Source organism: Felis catus, chromosome B3 (genome assembly GCF_018350175.1).
Source record: "Felis catus isolate Fca126 chromosome B3, F.catus_Fca126_mat1.0, whole genome shotgun sequence".
Lineage (NCBI taxonomy): Eukaryota > Metazoa > Chordata > Mammalia > Carnivora > Felidae > Felis > Felis catus.
The window spans coordinates 103,257,550-103,275,727 of record NC_058373.1 but is presented as its reverse complement, the minus strand read 5'-3'; the positions used below and the strand labels follow the sequence as shown (position 1 = coordinate 103,275,727).

The following is an 18,178-nucleotide window of genomic DNA, read 5'->3' as shown; positions in this document are numbered from 1 at the left end:
AAGGGGGGGGGGGGGAGAGGGGAGGGAGGGAGGAAAATCAGCAAAAGGTAGATGTTCAAGAAGAACGCTAACCCCACACAATCATCTGCGGTCATGAGCTCCACTCTCAGAGCAGGGAGCACAGTAGCACACTGGTCATCTCCTTGACCATTTCTCATCCGACGCAATGAACCCGGAAGGTCAGACTGTCTTGGTCCAGTTCGCTGATACACCATAGGTGGGGAGGAAAGGTCCAAAAGGAGCCCCTCTGTGTGGCATTCATCACATTCTCGATATCACCCCCCAACCTTGCCCCCGCTAAGGCTACCCTCCCAACTTTCTCTCCCACTCATCAAATGCTGAACTTTAAAATGCTGTTGCTGTGTCCCTCAAAGTCTAAATATCTTAGCGACAGAAAATATACATTAAGTGTTCCACCAAAGAAAGTAGCATATCCATCTTCAGAACTCTAGAGGTGGCCATGCACACCAGCTCCCTCCAAAGCTTCCCCGGATGCATAATTACAACTGACCCGAAGTTTAGTTCCTTCTGGGTCACCTGGGCCTGAAGCCTCTTCCTACCAAGAGGACAAACCCAAGAAGAAATCACTTGCTAAAATTCATCCTATTGGGCATGCTCAGGAGGAAAACTTGGAGGAGAGACTAAAAATAAGGATACTGGGGCGCCTGGGTGGCGCAGTCGGTTAAGCGTCCGACTTCAGCCAGGTCACGATCTCGCGGTCCGGGAGTTCGAGCCCCGCGTCAGGCTCTGGGCTGATGGCTCAGAGCCTGGAGCCTGTTTCCGATTCTGTGTCTCCCTCTCTCTCTGCCCCTCCCCCGTTCATGCTCTGTCTCTCTCTGTCCCAAAAATAAATAAACGTTGAAAAAAAAAATTAAAATAAAAAAAATAAAAATAAGGATACTTACAAAAAGCAGCACACATGGGCATGCTATCCCTGTGTGGATATTTCACACTATACTCCCCAAACCCAGTCAATCCAAGCGATGAGTACCATTAACGTCCGAAAACGAATTCAGAGAAAAAAAATAGCATCACTTCTTGTCTCAAAGTCACAGCATAGGGCTCGATACCTTCTAGCCCCCTCTCCCCAGCTTCCCCACCCTGAGCTCCATGCTTCACGGTGGCAGACTCCCATCTCTGCTGGCGGCTTCCCCAGTCCCTGAGCTAAGGTGAGAAAGCAAGACAAATGTTCCGATTCTGCATCGTAATTAATTTAAGAACATACTTCCTTAAGGATCCTAATTTGGGATCCAGGAGTTGCACTGAATTACATCATAGTGACATTGGGACAAGCCTTATCAACGAGTCATTAAACATTACCACGGCATGAGGTCCCTATTTGTCATTCAGATTGATTTATCCCTCAGGATTAAAACAAATAAACCTAAGCTTTTTGCTTAGGTATCTTCCTACTCATTATCAATAATGCTCACTCTGAGCCCTGCTCTTGGTACTTCAATCCCCCCTGCCCTTCCACTGGCTTATTAACTTTACTCCCAAACATATTTTTGCCATTTCGTCCTAAAACCACCAGCAGTCTTCCCTTCATCATCAAATCGCCAAACTTCTTCGGGACCACAGTCCACCCTTGCTACTTCAATCCCAGCTCTTTTCCACTTCCCGTTCTGCAGTCTAGCCTTTGCCCCTCTATTCCAGGGACCTGCCCTAAGCTTCCCAGCGGGGCTCACCCTCAGCCTCCCCTACTAACCTGACCCTGCCCTCTATGACCTTTCAAGTGTGCTGCTCCCGGCACTTGCAACAAGCTAATTCCTTTCTGGATCTCCTTCTGTCTCTACTGTGCAAACCCCTTGCCTGGGCAAGAAAGGTAGAATGCAAAAGAGAAATACAAATTATTCATAATGATACAAACTGTAACTTCATCCACATGTGTTAGAGGAGAAAAGATACCATTACCTAGTTGGTTTCTCTACTTCCTGAGGAAGTGATAAGAATGTCTCCCAAGGCTAGAGTTCCTGTTCTTTATAATCTGATACTTGAGGCAATCTGCCTGTACAGTCACTGTCTGATTTTAGAAATTATTCTAAAGATGAACGTGAGTTGGTAAGAAGAGCGAGGGGCAACAACAGGCAAGCTGCAGGTCAGGGAAGAGAACCCTGCCATCCACTTCCAGGCTAGGCTCCCAAAAAAGGCACACGCAGCAGGCATTGACCAAAAACCTCCGGACCCTGCCTCCCAAGCCAGCTTTCATCCCCAGCACCTCTGCTGTGCCTGCCTATTGGCCTCAGCTTGATTTCGTAGTCATGGCTCCTGCCACCCCCCTCCTGTAGGGCAGGTGTATGCTCCGCCTGAGTACCTGCCCAGACTGGTCACTGGAACACATGTCCCTGTCCCTTCCTGCCCCCAGAACACCAGCAGGGAAGAGTGAGGGTTATGGTGAATGGTACTGTTCTCCACAGCACCGTCAGACGTTTACTGCCTGAGCTCGGCAGCAAAGCTGTCACCTGTAGGACGATGACAGAGCATTTCTAAGTCACAATCCTCTTCCTCCAAAAGCAAATCAATAAGGCAGCATCAAGAAGCTTCAGTGGTCCTCAGAAAGCCTGTCACAGGCCACCCCTTTCATCTCATAGGTTGTGTCTTCCAATTCCCCTGTGGGAGCTCAGATAAACCTGTGTGGGAGGTCAGGGTCACAGACACAGAGGCTCTCCCTCAGAGGCCAGGGGCCCAGCTGGCCAGGGAAGAGAACAGGGGATACCTGAGACCAATGGTGTCTGGGTGAGCTATAGGACTTCAGATCACTGATTTCAATGTTCCACAGAACCACACTTCCCCTCCTGGGGAGAGCCAACCTGTATGGATTTGTAGGATTACGAGTTTTGGTAGCATGGATTTTTCCTCTTCAAACAAGGGAAAGAAGTGACTTAGCTAGATCTGTGGGGATGAGGGGGATTAACGAGCCTCTTATCAGTATCCCTACCTGGCCTGTGACTTGGAATTCAGTCATGGGGCAACTTCACCAGCTAGAAAGAGTAAATACAAAATAACACACTTAATGCTTTTACAACAAAGTCTCTCTAGAACTTTAATATCAGTCAAATGCCTATCTAATTTACAGTCACTAATCCATCCACCCAAAACCTATTTATTTCTCACTATGTGCCAGGGACTATGTTTAGAGCTGAAGAAACACACATTAATAGAATATGCTCTGCACTCTAACAAGGTTGGAAAACTTGTCTGAAAATATGTACAATACAAAATACGAGGTGTTCTATAAGAGGTGCACACTAAATACCATGTGAGCATTCAACCCAGCCTGTGGATGTCAGGGAGAAGAGGGGACAGTGTGATGGTATACTTCACAGACGATGACAGGCCAGAACGATACCATGACATCTCAACCCAGAGGTCTACCTACCAACCCAAAACAATCTAATCACCTTGTGACCTCATGACAACCTTCTCAACGTCCAGAACCAGTCAGTCAGCAACTAGGCAACCGAGGACATGTACAGTAACAAGCAAGAGTTGCTTCGGGGCTGGAAGCTGCCTTCCCCAGCAGAGGTGATGGGGCAAATGCTCAAAGACCTGAGATTTTTATTTTCTCTTATGTGGCTTCTCAGTTGGTTGCGTTGCAGGATAAAGAATCACAGGTAGGCTAAAAAAGCTTCTGAATGGCTTAGAAATCTTGCATATACAAGATGTTCAGAAAGTGTGAACTGCACCCAGAAACTCCTGGTAGTTCCTTAAAAACAAGCAAACGAATGATACCACCAAAAGTTACAATGGTTTATTCCAATGATTTTTAATTAGAGAGACAGACGTTCATTTTTCATTTACATGGAGGGAAAACGCTGAAGAGGTCCAGCCACAGGTCAGACAGTAATAGTGGAGTCAACAGTAATACTTACTGACAATGGGCTTCAGACTGAAGACGAACCCCAGGTGCTGTCTACCTGGTACCCCAAATCCTGCCATTATTGTGGGCAATTGTGACACACTTAGCAGTCAAATGGAACCTTGGCCATTCAGTTCATTGACATCATTAACTGCAGACTTTCCCCGTATTCATCTACCCTCAAGGCCGTTCTCTAGCCTTCATCATTTCTTTACATCTGGCCATCTTAAAATTGAACCAATCTGACTAAACACTCCTATTTTGAGTCTTTCACTTGATAATTCCACAACATGTTTCCGTAATACAGCAAGCCCATCCTATTGGTCTCTAGCTTCCCCTTCTTGTAAAATTTTTATTTAAAAAATACATGTACATTGTCTGAAACTCAAATTATTCTGTGAGGTTTAAAAAGAAACACAGAAGCTCTGCCCCACTCTCCCTTTCTTGATTTCCCCTCCCGGAGAAAACCACTTCAACTCTGGTGGTGGTTTCTTAATTTCTTTTGTAATTTTAAACAGCATACTTTCCAATTTCAGGCATTAACCACTGACTGATCTTTCCTTCTTCCTTCTCCATACCCCTCCCCTCATCAACATCAACACACCCTTTTCATTCTTCCAATAGGGTTTAGCTACAATTTTTGGTTAAAACAATATTTACTGTTGGTATTATTTTTACTATATTAACATTGTTCAGAGCTGAGCCCTGCAGTGAACTATGGTTAAATTTCTTGTTCAACTTGTTATGTTACCTAAAGCTTTGCTTATCCTTGAATTTATTTTGTTTGTGCTGATTATTGATAAACTCCCAGACTATCCCATGGGAGTCTAGAACTCTCTCAACGCAGTCCTATGTAACACTCATTGGATCCAAGTTTTTTCTTGGATATTCTCACTTATAAATCTTCAGTCTTTTGCTCCAATCTGGATGGAATATTCCCTGGGCCTGCTCTACAGTTGCCATCCTGGGGTTCCCTGTATCATTCTGGGAGACCCCTTTGCCTTTCTCTTCTGCTGGAGATTACCTGGATCCCATGCATTCCTCTTCATTTACTCCCTCATTTACCCAGATACAGCACATCCTTTCTTGGCTTCACGAGAAAGGTCCAGGCAGTTAAAGGTTTACATCACTCACATTCACAAACTATCTTGTTGATAGTTTAACAGGAAATAGAACTTTAGGCTGGGAATCATTTTCATTCACAATTTTGAAGGTATTGCTTCACTGTGTTGCTAATACAAAGACCAGGGGTCTCTCTAATTCCTTGACCTTTACAGGGATGATTTCTCTCTCTGGAAGCTATCAGGATTCTTTATCTCTGGTGTTCTGCACTTCACAATGACGTGCCTTTAAGTGGCTTTTGTTCTACCACAGTGTTGGGCACTTAGTGTGAATATTCAATCTGAAGATCCATCATCAATTCTGGGATGTTTTATCTCATTTGATTCCATTATTCCTTTGATAACTCCTCTCCTTCCTCTTTGCTTACTCTTTGTAAGGTTCATACTAACTGGATGTTAGACTTCCTAGACTGATCCTATTTTTTACCCCCTTAATTTACAACACTTGTTTTTTCTGTTCTACATTCTAGGAGATTTATTTGGCAAACCTTTATTTTTATCCTCACTTTTCCACAACATTTTATTTTGCAAAGCTTTGAAACTGTAAGTCCTTTAAAAAAACTAGTACAGCTTGGGAGGAATTAAGATGTGGGAGAAGTAGGGGGCCAGGATTTCCCTCATCCCTCAAACACAACTGTATGGAGGTCAGAACACTTGGAACACCCAGGAATTCTTTCTGCAGAAAAATCTCCTAGACTATCCCCACAGGTGAAGGGAGGCAGGCTGGCAGGGCAGAGGTGTGTGTATGCAAATTGGGAGACATAAGACAGAGTGGGCACAGAGGGGAGAGATTTTTTTGTGTTAGGACAAGAGAAAAACCTCTCCAGACCATGAACTGGGGAACAAGAAATAAGGAGAGCACCAGTCTCTCCTCTGCAAACAGCTTTAGGAACTGAAAATCAGAGTTTTCAAAAGTACCAGACTTTCAAATCCAGACCAAAGCTGCCATGTGTGTGCGGGGGAGGTGAGCCAGCCCGGGCTCAGCAGCGATCTCAAGGGCACACTGGAAGACCACAGTCTTCTCCCTTGAGTACTGTGGGAAGAGGGTATATGGCCCCCACCCCCCAACAAGGACCAAAGACCCTGCTGGTGCCAGCCATATCAGCAGGGTGGGGTAGTGCTACCCCAGAACCAAGTCTGGCTGTACAGGATCCCTTAAGACATCGGGTTTTGAATCCCAGAAGAGAGCCTGGGAGGTGTGGGAGACTGGGGAACGGGACATGCCAGCCCCCTGGGCTATTCTGTGAGGGCTGCATGAACAGCGTGGTTTGGGACACCCCACCTGGGGAGGAGAGACTGGGGTGTCGCCATTTTTCTCCCCATCACCAACACGGTGGGGTTTCAGGCAACAGCACAGCAGCCCCCAGCGGAGGCAGCGCCGCTTAACATCAAACCCCACAACTCCGTGCCTGGTAACTGCTGATCTACCCAAGCGGGACTGACACTGACCGACCCAGACGGCCTCTCCTCCAGACCAGCACAACCACTGGTCCCAGGCACCAACAGACAACAGTCATGCGGTTTTGTATATTCGTGCGTTTTTCTCTTTTCTTTCCTTCTCTTTTCCCTCTTTTTTCTTTCTACCCTCCTCTTTTTTATTCCTTTGGAATCAGGCTCATAGTTTGACTTCATTTTTGGTCAATTCTTACTATATATATGTATTTTTTTCTTTCTTTCTTTGTTCATGTTTTTACTCTATTCTTTTTACACCTTTTCTATATCTCCTTCTTCTTTATTTTTCTCTTTCTCTGGATTAAGCCTTATAGTTTGATTCTCTGTCTGGTCTTTTTTTCTCCACCCCTTCCATTTTTTTTTTCTTCGTATGGGATGAGGTTTTCCCCACCCTTTTCTTTTTTCCAGAGTTACCTCAACAAGCAAACAAAGTACACCTGGTCCAAACACTCCACCACTACAAGCAAGGAGGAGCTTTGTGGAGGACCGAACGATGGGATAGAGCAGCCCGAGATACAAGAGAGCATATGCAACACGCTCCAAAAACACTTCCTGAAGTGCCAGGCCTTGGACAATGTATGACCTCTTGTTAATATAGTAGTACTCGCAGGTACAGGACACAGAACAAGTTATTAAAACACGTAAAAGGCAGTAACCTAGCTGAAATGATGAAACAAAAATTCTCAAAAGAAATTCCAGGAAGAAATGACAGCGAATTGCCCAAGACAGATATACACAATATATCTGAACAAGAATTTAGAATAACACTCATAAGACTAATAGCTGGGCTTGAAAAAAGCATAGAAGACAGCAGAGAATCTATTGTTATAGAGATAAAAGACCTAAGAAATAGTCATGATGAATTAAATGTTGTAAATGAGATGCAAAATAAACTAGATGCAGTGACAATGAGAATGGAGGAAGCAGAAGACAGAACAGGCAAAACAGAAGATAAAATTATGGAAAATCATGAAGCTGAAAAAAAGAGCAAAAGCAAATTACTAGACCACGAGGGGAGAATTAGAAACCTAACTGATTCAATGAAACCAGATAATATCCACATCATACGAGTTCCAGAAGAAGAAGAGAGAAAGAGGCAGAAGGTTTATTTGAGCAAATTATAGCTGAGAACTTCCCTAATCTGGGGAAGGAAACAGGCATTCAAGTCCAGGAGGCACATAGACCTCCCTTCAAAATCAAGAGAAACAGGTCACCACCACAACATATCATAGTGAAACTGGCAAAATACAAAGATGAGAGAATTCTGAAAGCAGCTAGGTACAAATGGGCCTTAACCTACAAGAGTAGACACATAAGGGTAGTAGCAGACCTGTCCACTGAGACTTGGCAGGCCAGAAGGGAGTGGCAGAAAATATTCAGTGTGCTGAATAAGAAAAATATGCAGCCAACAATCCTTTATCCAGCAAGGCTGTCATTCTGAATAGAAGGAGAGATAAAGGCTTTCCCAAACAAAAACTAAAGGAGTTCATCACCACTAAACCAGCCCTACAGAAGATCTCAAGGGGGACTCTGAATGGAAAGCAACAAAGACTACAAAGGAGCATCAGGCACAAAACCTACAGATAACACAATGACACTAAATCCATATCTTTCAATAATAGCTCTGAATGTAAATGGACTAAATGCCCCAGGCAAAAGACATAGGGTATAAGAATGGATAAAAAAAAACAAAAACAAAACAAAACAAAACCATCTATATGCTGCCTATAAGAGACTCATTTTAGACCAGAGGACACCTGCAGATTGAAAGTGAGGGGATGGAGAACCATCTAGCATACTACTGAATGGCAAAAGAAAGTCGGAGTAGCCATACTTGTATGAAACAAACTAGATCTTAAAACAAATACTGTAATAAGAGATGAAGAAGGGCATTATATCATAGTTAAGGGGTCTATCCATCAAGAAAATCTAACAAAAATGTTTATGCCCCCAATGTGAGAGCACTCAAATATACAAATCAATCACAAACATAAATAACTGTATAGATATTAATACCATGATTGTAGGGCACTTTAATACACCACTTACAACAATGGACAGAGCATCTGGGCAGAAAATCAATTAGGAGACAATGGCTCTGAATGACACGTTGGATCGGACGCACTTAACAGATATATTCAGAACTTTTCATCCAAAAGCAGAATACACATTCTTCTTGAATGCACATGGAACATTCTCCAAAATAGATCATATACTGGGTCACAAAACAGCCCTCAATAAGTATAAAAGGATTGAGATCATATCATGCACATTTTTAGATCACAACACTATGAAACTTGAAGTCAACCACAAGAAAAAATTTGGAAAGCCCCAAATACATGGAGGTAAAAGAACATACTACTAAAGAATGAATGGGTCAAAGAAATTGAAGAAGAAATTAAAAAATATATGGAAGTAAATAAAAATGAAAACATGATAGTCCAAACCCTTTGCGATTGAGCAAAGGCAGTCCTAAGAGGAAAATACATTGTAATCCAAACCTAGCTCAAGAAGCAAGAAAAGTCTCAAATACAGAACCTAACCTCACACCTAAAGGAACTAGAAAGGCAGCAGCAAAGAAAGTCCAAAGCCAGCAGAAGAAGAGAAATAATAAAGATTAGAGCAGAAATAAACAATAGAGAATCCAAAAAACAGAATAGATCAATGAATCTAAGAGCTGGTTTTTTGAAAGAATAAACAAAATTGGTAAGCTCCTAGCCAGACTTCTCAAAAAGATAAGAGAGAGGACCCAAACAGATAAAATCGCAAATGAAAGAGGAGAGATCACAACCAATACTACAGAAATACAAACAACTATTATAGAATACTATGAAAAATTATATGCCAACAAACTGGACAACCCGCAAGAAATGGACAAATTCCTTGGCACTCACACTACCGAAACTCAAAAGGGAAGAAACAGAAAATTTGAACAGACCCATAACCAGCAAAGAAATTGAATTGGTTATCAAAAATCTCCCAACAAGTAAGAGTCCTAAGCCAGATGGCTTCCCAGGGGAATTTCACCAGACATTTGAAGCAGAGTTAATACCTATCCTTCTCAGGCTGTTCCAAAAAATAGAAAGAGAAGGAAAGCTTCCAGACTCATTCTATGAAGCCAACATTACCTTGATTCCCCCAAACAAAGACCCCACTAAAAAGGAGAATTACAGGCCAATATCCCCGATGAACATGGTTGCAAAAATTCTCAACAAGATACTAGCAAATTGAATTCAACAGTATATTAAAGGAATTATTCACCATGATCAAGTGGGATTCATTTCTGGGCTGCAGGGCTGGTTCAATATTTGCAAATCAATCAATGTGATGGATCACATTAATAAAAGATAAGAACCATATGATCCTGTCAATAGTTGCAGAAAGAACATTTGACAAAATACAGCATCCTTTCTTAATAAAATCCCTCAAGAGAGTTGGGATAGAAGGAACATACCTTAATGTCACAAAAGCCATACACGAAAAGGCCCACAGCTAATATCATCCTCAGTGGGGAAAACCGGAGAGCTTTTTCCCTGAGATCAGAAACACGACAGGGATGTCACCCTCACCACTGTTGTTTAACATAGTGTTGGAAGTCCTAGCCTCAGCAATCAGACAACAAAATGAAATAAAAGGCATCCAAATTGGCAAAGAAGTCAAACTTTCACTCTTTTCAGAGGACATGATAATCTACATGGAAAACCCGAAAGACTCCACCAAAAGTCAATGTACAGAAATCGGTTGCATTTCTATACACCAATAACGAAGGAAAAGAAAGAGATATCAAGAAATTGATCCCATTTACAATTGCACCAAGAACCCTAAAATACCTAGGAATAAACCTAACCACAGATGTAAAAGATCTGCATGCTGAAAACTATAGAAAGTTTATGAAATAAATTGAAGACAACACAAAGAAATGGAAAAACATTCCATGCTCATGGATCAGAAGAACAAATACTGTTACAATATTGATATTACCCAAAGCAATCTACAAAATCTACAATCTCCATTGGGATTCAATGCAATCCCAATCAAAATAGCACCAACATTCTTCACAGAGCTAGAAGAAACAATCCTAAAATTTGTTTGGAACCACAAAAGACCCTGAATAGCCAAAGTAACATTGAAGAAGAAAACCAAAGTAGGACGCATCACAATCCCAGACATTAGCCTCTACTACAAAGCTGTAATCATCAAGACAGTATGGTATTGGCACAAACCGATAGACCGATAGAAATAATGGACCCACAAATACATGGCCAACTAATCTTTGACAAAGCAGGAAATAGTATCCAATGGAAAAAAGATACTCTCATCAGTAAATGGTGCTGGCAGACCTGGACAGCAACATGCAGAAGAATGAACCTGGACCGTTTTCTTACACCATACACAAAAATAAATTCAAAATGGATGAAAGACTTAAATGTGAGACAGGAGAAAACAGGAAGCAACCTCTTTGACCTCGGCTGCAGCAACTTCTTACTTGAGATGTCTCTGAAGGCAAGGGAAATAAAAGCAAAAATGAACTACTGGGACCTCATAGAGATAAAGAGAATCTGCACAGCAAAGGAAACAAATCAACAAAACTAAAAGACAACTGATGAAATGGGAGAAGATACTTGCAAGTGACATATCAGATCAAGGGTTAGTATCCAAAATCTATAAAGAACTTACCAAACTCAATACCCAAAAAACAAATAATCCAGTGAAGAAATGGGCAGAAGACATGAATAGACATTTTTCCAAAGAAGACATCCAGATGGCAAACAGACATGTGAAAAGATTCTCAACATCACTCATCATCAGAGAAATACAAATCAAAGCCCATTGAGATACCACATCACACCTATCAGAGGGTCTAAAATTAACAACTCAGGAAACAATAGATGTTGGCAAATATGTGGAGAAAGGGGAACCCTCTTGCAGTCCTGGTGGGAATGCAACTGGTGCGGCCACTCTGGAAAACAGTATGGAGGTTCCTCAAAAAATTAAAAATGAAATTACCCTACAACCCAGCAATTGCACTACTAGGAATTTATCCAAAGGACACAGGAGTACTGAACCAAAGGGGCACATGCACCCCCATGTTTATAGCAGCACTATTAACAATAGCCAAATTATGGAAAGAGCCCAAATGTCCATCGACTAATGAATGGATAAAGAAGACGTGGTTTATCTATACAACGGAATACTACTTAGCTATGAGAAAGAATGATACCTTGCTATTTGCAACAACATAGATAGAACTGGAGGGTATTATGCTAAGCAAAATTAAGTCAGCCAGAGAAAGACAAATATCATGTGATTCCATTGAGAAAATATCATGAGATTCCAAAAGACAAATATCATGAGATTCTTAAATACAGAGAAAATACTGGGAATTGATAGTGGTGGAGAGTTGAGGAGGTGGCGAAGATGGGTGATGGGCACTGAGCAGGGCACTTGTTGGGATGAGCACAGGGTGTTGTTTAAGTGGTGAACCATGGGAATCTACTCCTGAAGCCAAGACTACACTGTATGTTAGCTAACTTGACAAGAAATACATTTTTTAAAAAAGAGAACAACACCAAAAAACTAGTACAGTGTTTGAACAAATTTTTAGAAATAGTATAGCAAATAGCTACAGATGAGACCCTTCACCTAGATTTACCAACTGTTAACTTTTTACCACACATGCTCCTTTTTTTATGTAAATGTATTTTTATCCTGGACAAAACCATTTTAAATGTTACATTTCACTCCTATATACTTTACAGTGCTGTTAAGGACATTCACCCAACCATAACCACAATACCATTATTACACTGTGATACAACACCAAAACTCAACAACTTGCCATTTCTTAAAGGTCGCAATGTAGAATCTGAAATTACATCAATGAGCTTTTCTTACTCCATTAAATCCACTGGTCCAACTTATACTTTTGCTCTTTTGGCTACATACAAGTAACATATGTAACATGAATTAAGGATGTAACCAGTCATTTGAAACATACTAGTTCACTGAATTATGTAGAACTTCCGTATGTTGACACATTAATATACGTATTTTTTTACTTTGAGAGAGAGCACAAGCATGAGCAAGCAGGGAGAAGGGGCAGAAGAAGAGGTGGAGAGTGTGGGGAAGGGAAATGGGGGAGGGGGAGAGAGGGAGAATGAATCTTAAACAGGCTTCATGCTCAGTATAGAGCCCAATGTGGGGCTCAATCCCATGACCCTGGGACCACGACCTCAGCCCAAATCAAGAGCTGGGCGCTCAAGTGACTGAGCCACCCAGGAGCCCCAACACATTACTATTTATTTTTAAAAACCACCTTATTAATATCACTACCAAGCTCATCAGGAAAGTCTAGCCTCGGTGACCAACAAGTTTTCCAAATCCCTGATTTTGGCTTGAAAGTTTGAATTTTAACACAGGCAACAAAACTCCCTTTGGTTTTCCTTTCGAAAATGGGTAGCAAACACCCAAGTCTGAATAACCATGTCAATAGATCATCCTTTTAAAATGCTGCTCGGTTACACTGGCCAGTTCCACGAACAAGTCCAGCCACCCAGTGCTTTCCCAGAGAAACTAGCCTGCTGTGCTAGGCGACAGGTGCTTTAGATGTACTTCTCATTTCCACATGAATAAAAAGATGTGCACTCAGGGCTGGGATGTAATAAGAGTGTTACCACCTCAAGTGAAGCTGCATTTTCTTTGTAACTTGCAGGTGTTTGTGGCAACGAAGAACAAAATGACCACCGTTTGGAGCGCTCGCTGCCAGGCTTCAGGTTAAGGTGCCAGGAGTTTTACCCCAACACCGAGGGAAAGACAAATGCAACAGTATCCTAACCAGCCTCCCTTTCCCACCTATACCTCGTAGGCACATGGAGCTACTTCTCACTGTTGGAGCAGATTCTGATGCGCCTCAACAGTCAGTTCCTCTGTTCTCCTCACCCATTTATCTTCGGATCTGGGAGGTCATCTCCTCTGGAAAGCCATGACTCCCTGAAATGGGGTCAGGTTACCCTGCTCGGCACTTGCACAGCACCCGTTTACCAGGGCACGGGAGCTTTAGTAAGGAGCTTCTGACAATCGGGGCCCCTCTGGCGCCTGCCCCTCATCTTGGCAAGCACTCAAGAGTGATTCTCTGCTCACCACACTGACTCCTCGACTTTTAAGCTCCCTCCATGAGGCTGACTGATGCAACTTGGTAACAGCACGTTGAATTTAGGCACCAATGCCATGCCTGTCATGTGAGAGGTGTCTGTCTGAACGAAAAAGATGAGAGTTTTACGTTTGCCCTGTGAGTCCCAGTCCTGAATTCTCAACAATCTCAATGTGCCTATCATCTGGATAAGGATCCAGACTCCACCCAGAGAGAAGGCACCATGGCCATCACCCGAGGCAGCAGGGTCCATGCCTGCTCTCTACTAGTAGGTCATGCCAATGTAGGTGTTCTCTCCCCTCTGGTCACACAAGAAAGGCCTCGGCTGCCCTCACTGCCGCCCAGCACTGGAGCCCACCGGGGTGACGGTGTTCCAGGCCCCTTTCCAGCCCTCTGGCTAGCAACTGCACCATGCCTTTCCCCCTCTGGGTTCAGGTGACATTTAAGCTTAGCTGTGCTTTTTCCACACCGTGTGACACCACATTTTTATGGCAATATAATCTACTGAGGGGAAACTGACTGCCAGAAAATTGGTCCCTTTTCTTAGTGCATCCCAGCAATACCACATTCTACTGGGACTTCTGATTTTCTTACTAAGAACTCCTATTAAATAAACTAAGTTCCTGGAGAACAGTGCGCATATTATCCCCAGTAACTACCATGGTACCTAGAATATAGTAGGTGCTCCAAAAAAAGTATCTGAAGGGATTAAATGAGATATTATAAAGTTCTTACCACAGTGACTGGGACACAGGACACAGCGGAAGCCGATCTGATTTTGATATAATGACACTGACAACAATGTTAGGGTTTACGCAGAGATTCAGTAATTTTTTGCTCTATTGGCCTCGTTGACAATGTGCAAAGTGTTATTTGTTAGGACCCAGTGATCTTAGCATGTGTCCAAGGGCAGTGAGAAATGACACAGTTAATGAATCTTAAAACCCTCTGTTCGTTCTGCTCTTGGGTGATAAATTTTTGTCATTCATTTCCACTGTCTTCCCAGGATTTCACTGTAGACTCACAGCTAAAAAGCCACGTAGTCACTGAAATCCATGGGCCCTCATTTGATTACTTGTGCTGCACATTTTGATTAGGCACAGCCAACGTGTTTCCAGGCAGGGCAAGTTATCCCCACAGAATGCACAGCGAACCCCTCAGAAGACAGTACTGACCAGTTTAATAAAAGGGGTGGCGGTGATCCTGGAGTTTCAGAAACCACTTGACAGAGTTCCATATCAAAGGTTAACAGCCAGTGTAGGACAGCCATAAACTGAGAGGGAAATTGGGATTAGACTGAGAAAAGACTGACCAACAGAAAACAAAGAAAATGTTCGAGGAGGACCGGGAAGTCTTACATGCCGCCTGAGCTGGTGATGAATTCCAGGATTTTTAGGTTACTCTAAAACATCTGAAGGGAAAGCACTCTGGGTACTTGAGGCGCACAGACCCATTAGAAAAAGAGACCGTAATGAAACACTGGAAAGAGAACTAGCACATCCAGCCTGGCACGTGAAAAGAGTCATTCCCTGAACTCTGAAATGGTAACTTGCTAGAGCACTTGGAATGAGAGCTGGAAGGAAACTCTTAAAAGGTCAACCTATGAAGTTCAGCAAAGAAGAACGTTTGTAAGAGGAGGACAAACAGAAGACTGTTTTGTCAACTAAGGATTACTTTGAAAAAATTCTTCCTTGAGAGGGAAATGGAAAGGTGATATGCAAACCACCATTCTGACATAACTTTTGTTTTTCCCCAATTAGCCCTGGTAATAAGGCAGAACTAAGCCGTTTCGGTCAAGTAAAGGGAAGTAATGTGAGGTACTGACCCTGTAATCTGATGATGAGAAAGTTTCTGAAGTTACCATTTGTTCTAATTAGGTCACCTTCCTACTGTAAATACCCCAGTAAATGAGGTGTGTCATTTCAGTACTCAACCTTTGCAAAGGAGAGGAAACTTCTGAATAGCAGCCACGCTTCCTGCTGGGCAGCGTTTGCTTGCAAACTAGCTGCTCCTTGGTAGGTTATCTGTGGGCTTTTCATGCATCAAAATGATGGTTACTGGTTGGTCCAGAGGAAAAAAAAAATTCCAATTCTCAAATTACCCTCTTCAACACTCATGATACTTAGAATAGCTTTTTATTTCAACTGCACTGACTTAACCGCTCCTCAGGCTGTTTCCCTTACTTCCTAACCCCAAGATGCAGCTCCCAGCCAGCCTCCTCCCCTGGCAGAGGGGCTCCAGCATCTCCTCGGGACTAGTGCTGTGCCGGCCAAAAGCACCCACCACATCTGGTCTCCGCGTGAATACCATGTGGAGGTCTAACCCTGGACTTACGTCCATAAGCCACCGAATGCTTTTCCGTTTTAAATATCTGTTTTAATTTTCCATCCAGTCGTCCCCTTTACCTTCACTTTCCAGCGTCCCTCGTGCTTCAGGTTGTGATGGAGGAGGAGTTTACCCTTGCTCAGCCCACACCTCCTGCCTTCTCTAGGATCTTGCCCAGTTACCCACCCTGTATTTTCAATCTCCCCTTCCGTGTCCTGTTTAACCATGCTCAGGACTCTTCTATGTTAAAAAATATATATAACTCCACTCCCTCATCACACTCTCACCTCCTATTCAAATCACATGAGTTTCCCGATGCATAGAGCAGCATGAATTCTTGTCGTATACTGTATTTAATGTACCTGGTAATAAGGCAGCAGAGGAAAGGGTCTATATCTGCAGGCAGGCTGACCTAGAACGAAGCAAAGCATTCCTAAGCTTACTCTTGGATGGAAAAGCAAAGGACTGTCCATAGGTGCTTGGAAGTGACAAAAAATACACTAGTGCCAGTTGTGGGCACCTTCCAACGTTCTGAAAAATCACTGATTTCTGCCAAACACCTCGGCCTGAGACCAAGCGTCCGAGCATGGGAGACGATCACCCACAATCCCACAGCGAATGAGAGAGGAGACAGAGAATGAGAGAGAGAGAGAGAGAGAGAGAGAGAGAGAGAGAGAGAGAGAGAGAGAGAGAGAACACCACTGACTCAGTTGTGATCATGTGACATTTAGCATACATACTACTCATATTGCAAGACATCGCTCGTTTATCAACTTAAAATTTAGTAGAAATGTTTGCTTGTCTTGTGCAACACTTGCAGAACATGTTACTTGCAATCCGAGGTTTTACTGTAATTAGGCAGCCGGATTTTTGGTGAAACATTCCTAACCACATCTCAGGAAACCACAGTGCAATGGAGGGAGCCACCCACTAAAACAGCAGAGAGAGGTTTATCAGTGGCTCAGAAGCATCACTTCATAACTGACATGGAGGAGAGCCTAGGAGAACTACATGGTCTCAGGTGGCATCTGATCATACTATTCGACCAGATTATACAAGGAGAGGTATTTTTCTCAAACAGCATTTGTATGGTAAGCCCTTAACCAGTGTTGGTTAAATGCATGCACAATACACCGTAGAGACGAACGCGAACTTAAAAAGCAGAATGGCACTGCTGTACTTGAAATCCCTAGCCCACTCCTGGATAACTGGCACCACTGGATGCACTGGCATCCAAGACTTCGGTATGAAAGACTATCTCACGTTAAGTAGAAGGCACCTTGCAAACCTACTTAAAGAAAAATGAAAGTATCTGTCACAGGTTTTAGCTTCTCTTTCTCCATATTTTCTCCATTTCTCCTAAGGAACACTCTCACGGAAAGCACACCAGCAAATCCAGAATCATCCTTTGAAAGAATGAATTGTGAAGAGCTGCAGGGCAACAGGAAAAATTTCCAGTTTCCTTTTCTGGCTTCCTCACTGAGGCTCACTCAGAGAGCACATCATTTATTTGGAGTCCCAAGCAGGAAGTAGGTTCTATACCTCCAAATTCGCAGGCCAGCGCTCTGCCCTGGGTTTACACTTACAGACTGAAGCTTAATGTTCTTTTATTTGGTGTTTTAGGTCAAGATCAGATGTATTTTAATAAAGAGGACTGTGTACGTCTTTTTGATGTTGAAAAGGCTGTGAAATGCAGCCATACTTGTGAAATCCCCAGGCAGCTTCATTTAATAATGATCACTAATAGCCCCTGGACCAGGCAAAAATCTGTGAGCCAAACAATCAGCATGTTTGAAATGCAAACGTACGATAATTAATGAAAATGCCGGCAGGTCTTCTGCTAAAGCCCGCTACAATATTAAAAATTAATCTAACAGGAATTTTCATACAGGGAGACCTGAGTTACGAACTCAATCACGCTTTTTCAAGAATCATCTTTGTAAGTGAACAGTACAGTTCAGGCAATTATCAACATCCTGAAAGTCTAATATCCAAGATTTCAACACATAGGATTGTATTTGTGGTTGAGTGTTGATTATATTGATTATTTCCTAATCTTTTAATGAGATTTCTTTCTTTCTTAGTCATAATTTCTAGTTCTGGATGGTACCTTATGTGGAAAAAAAAACCCCAAAAAACAAAAAACCACCCAGGCACCCCATAAACCCACCTCATTTTATTTTTTATTTTTTATTTATTTATTTTTTTTTAATTTTTTTTTTCAACGTTTATTTATTTTTGGGACAGAGAGAGACAGAGCATGAACGGGGG

At 42.6% G+C, this 18,178-nt stretch overlaps 1 protein-coding gene and 1 long non-coding RNA gene across 5 annotated transcripts in view; one reads left to right on the top strand and one right to left on the bottom strand.

Moving 5' to 3' along the window:
* The window catches only part of PELI2 (pellino E3 ubiquitin protein ligase family member 2), a 197,239-nt gene that overhangs the window by 88,725 nt on the left and 90,336 nt on the right, over positions 1-18,178 (bottom strand). The window contains exon 1 of one of the 4 annotated variants that reach the window (XM_045059952.1): positions 2,939-3,465. The exons of the other annotated variants lie outside the window; for them this stretch is intronic. Coding sequence (XP_044915887.1) covers positions 2,939-2,965 — 27 coding nt within the window. The 5' untranslated portion in view covers positions 2,966-3,465. Of the gene's footprint in view, positions 1-2,938; positions 3,466-18,178 lie in introns of those variants that run through there. 4 annotated transcript variants of the gene reach the window in all.
* On the top strand, positions 3,447-15,398 carry LOC123386097. The gene is made up of 2 exons (XR_006599617.1): positions 3,447-3,614; positions 13,145-15,398. It is a non-coding gene; the product is annotated as an uncharacterized LOC123386097 (long non-coding RNA).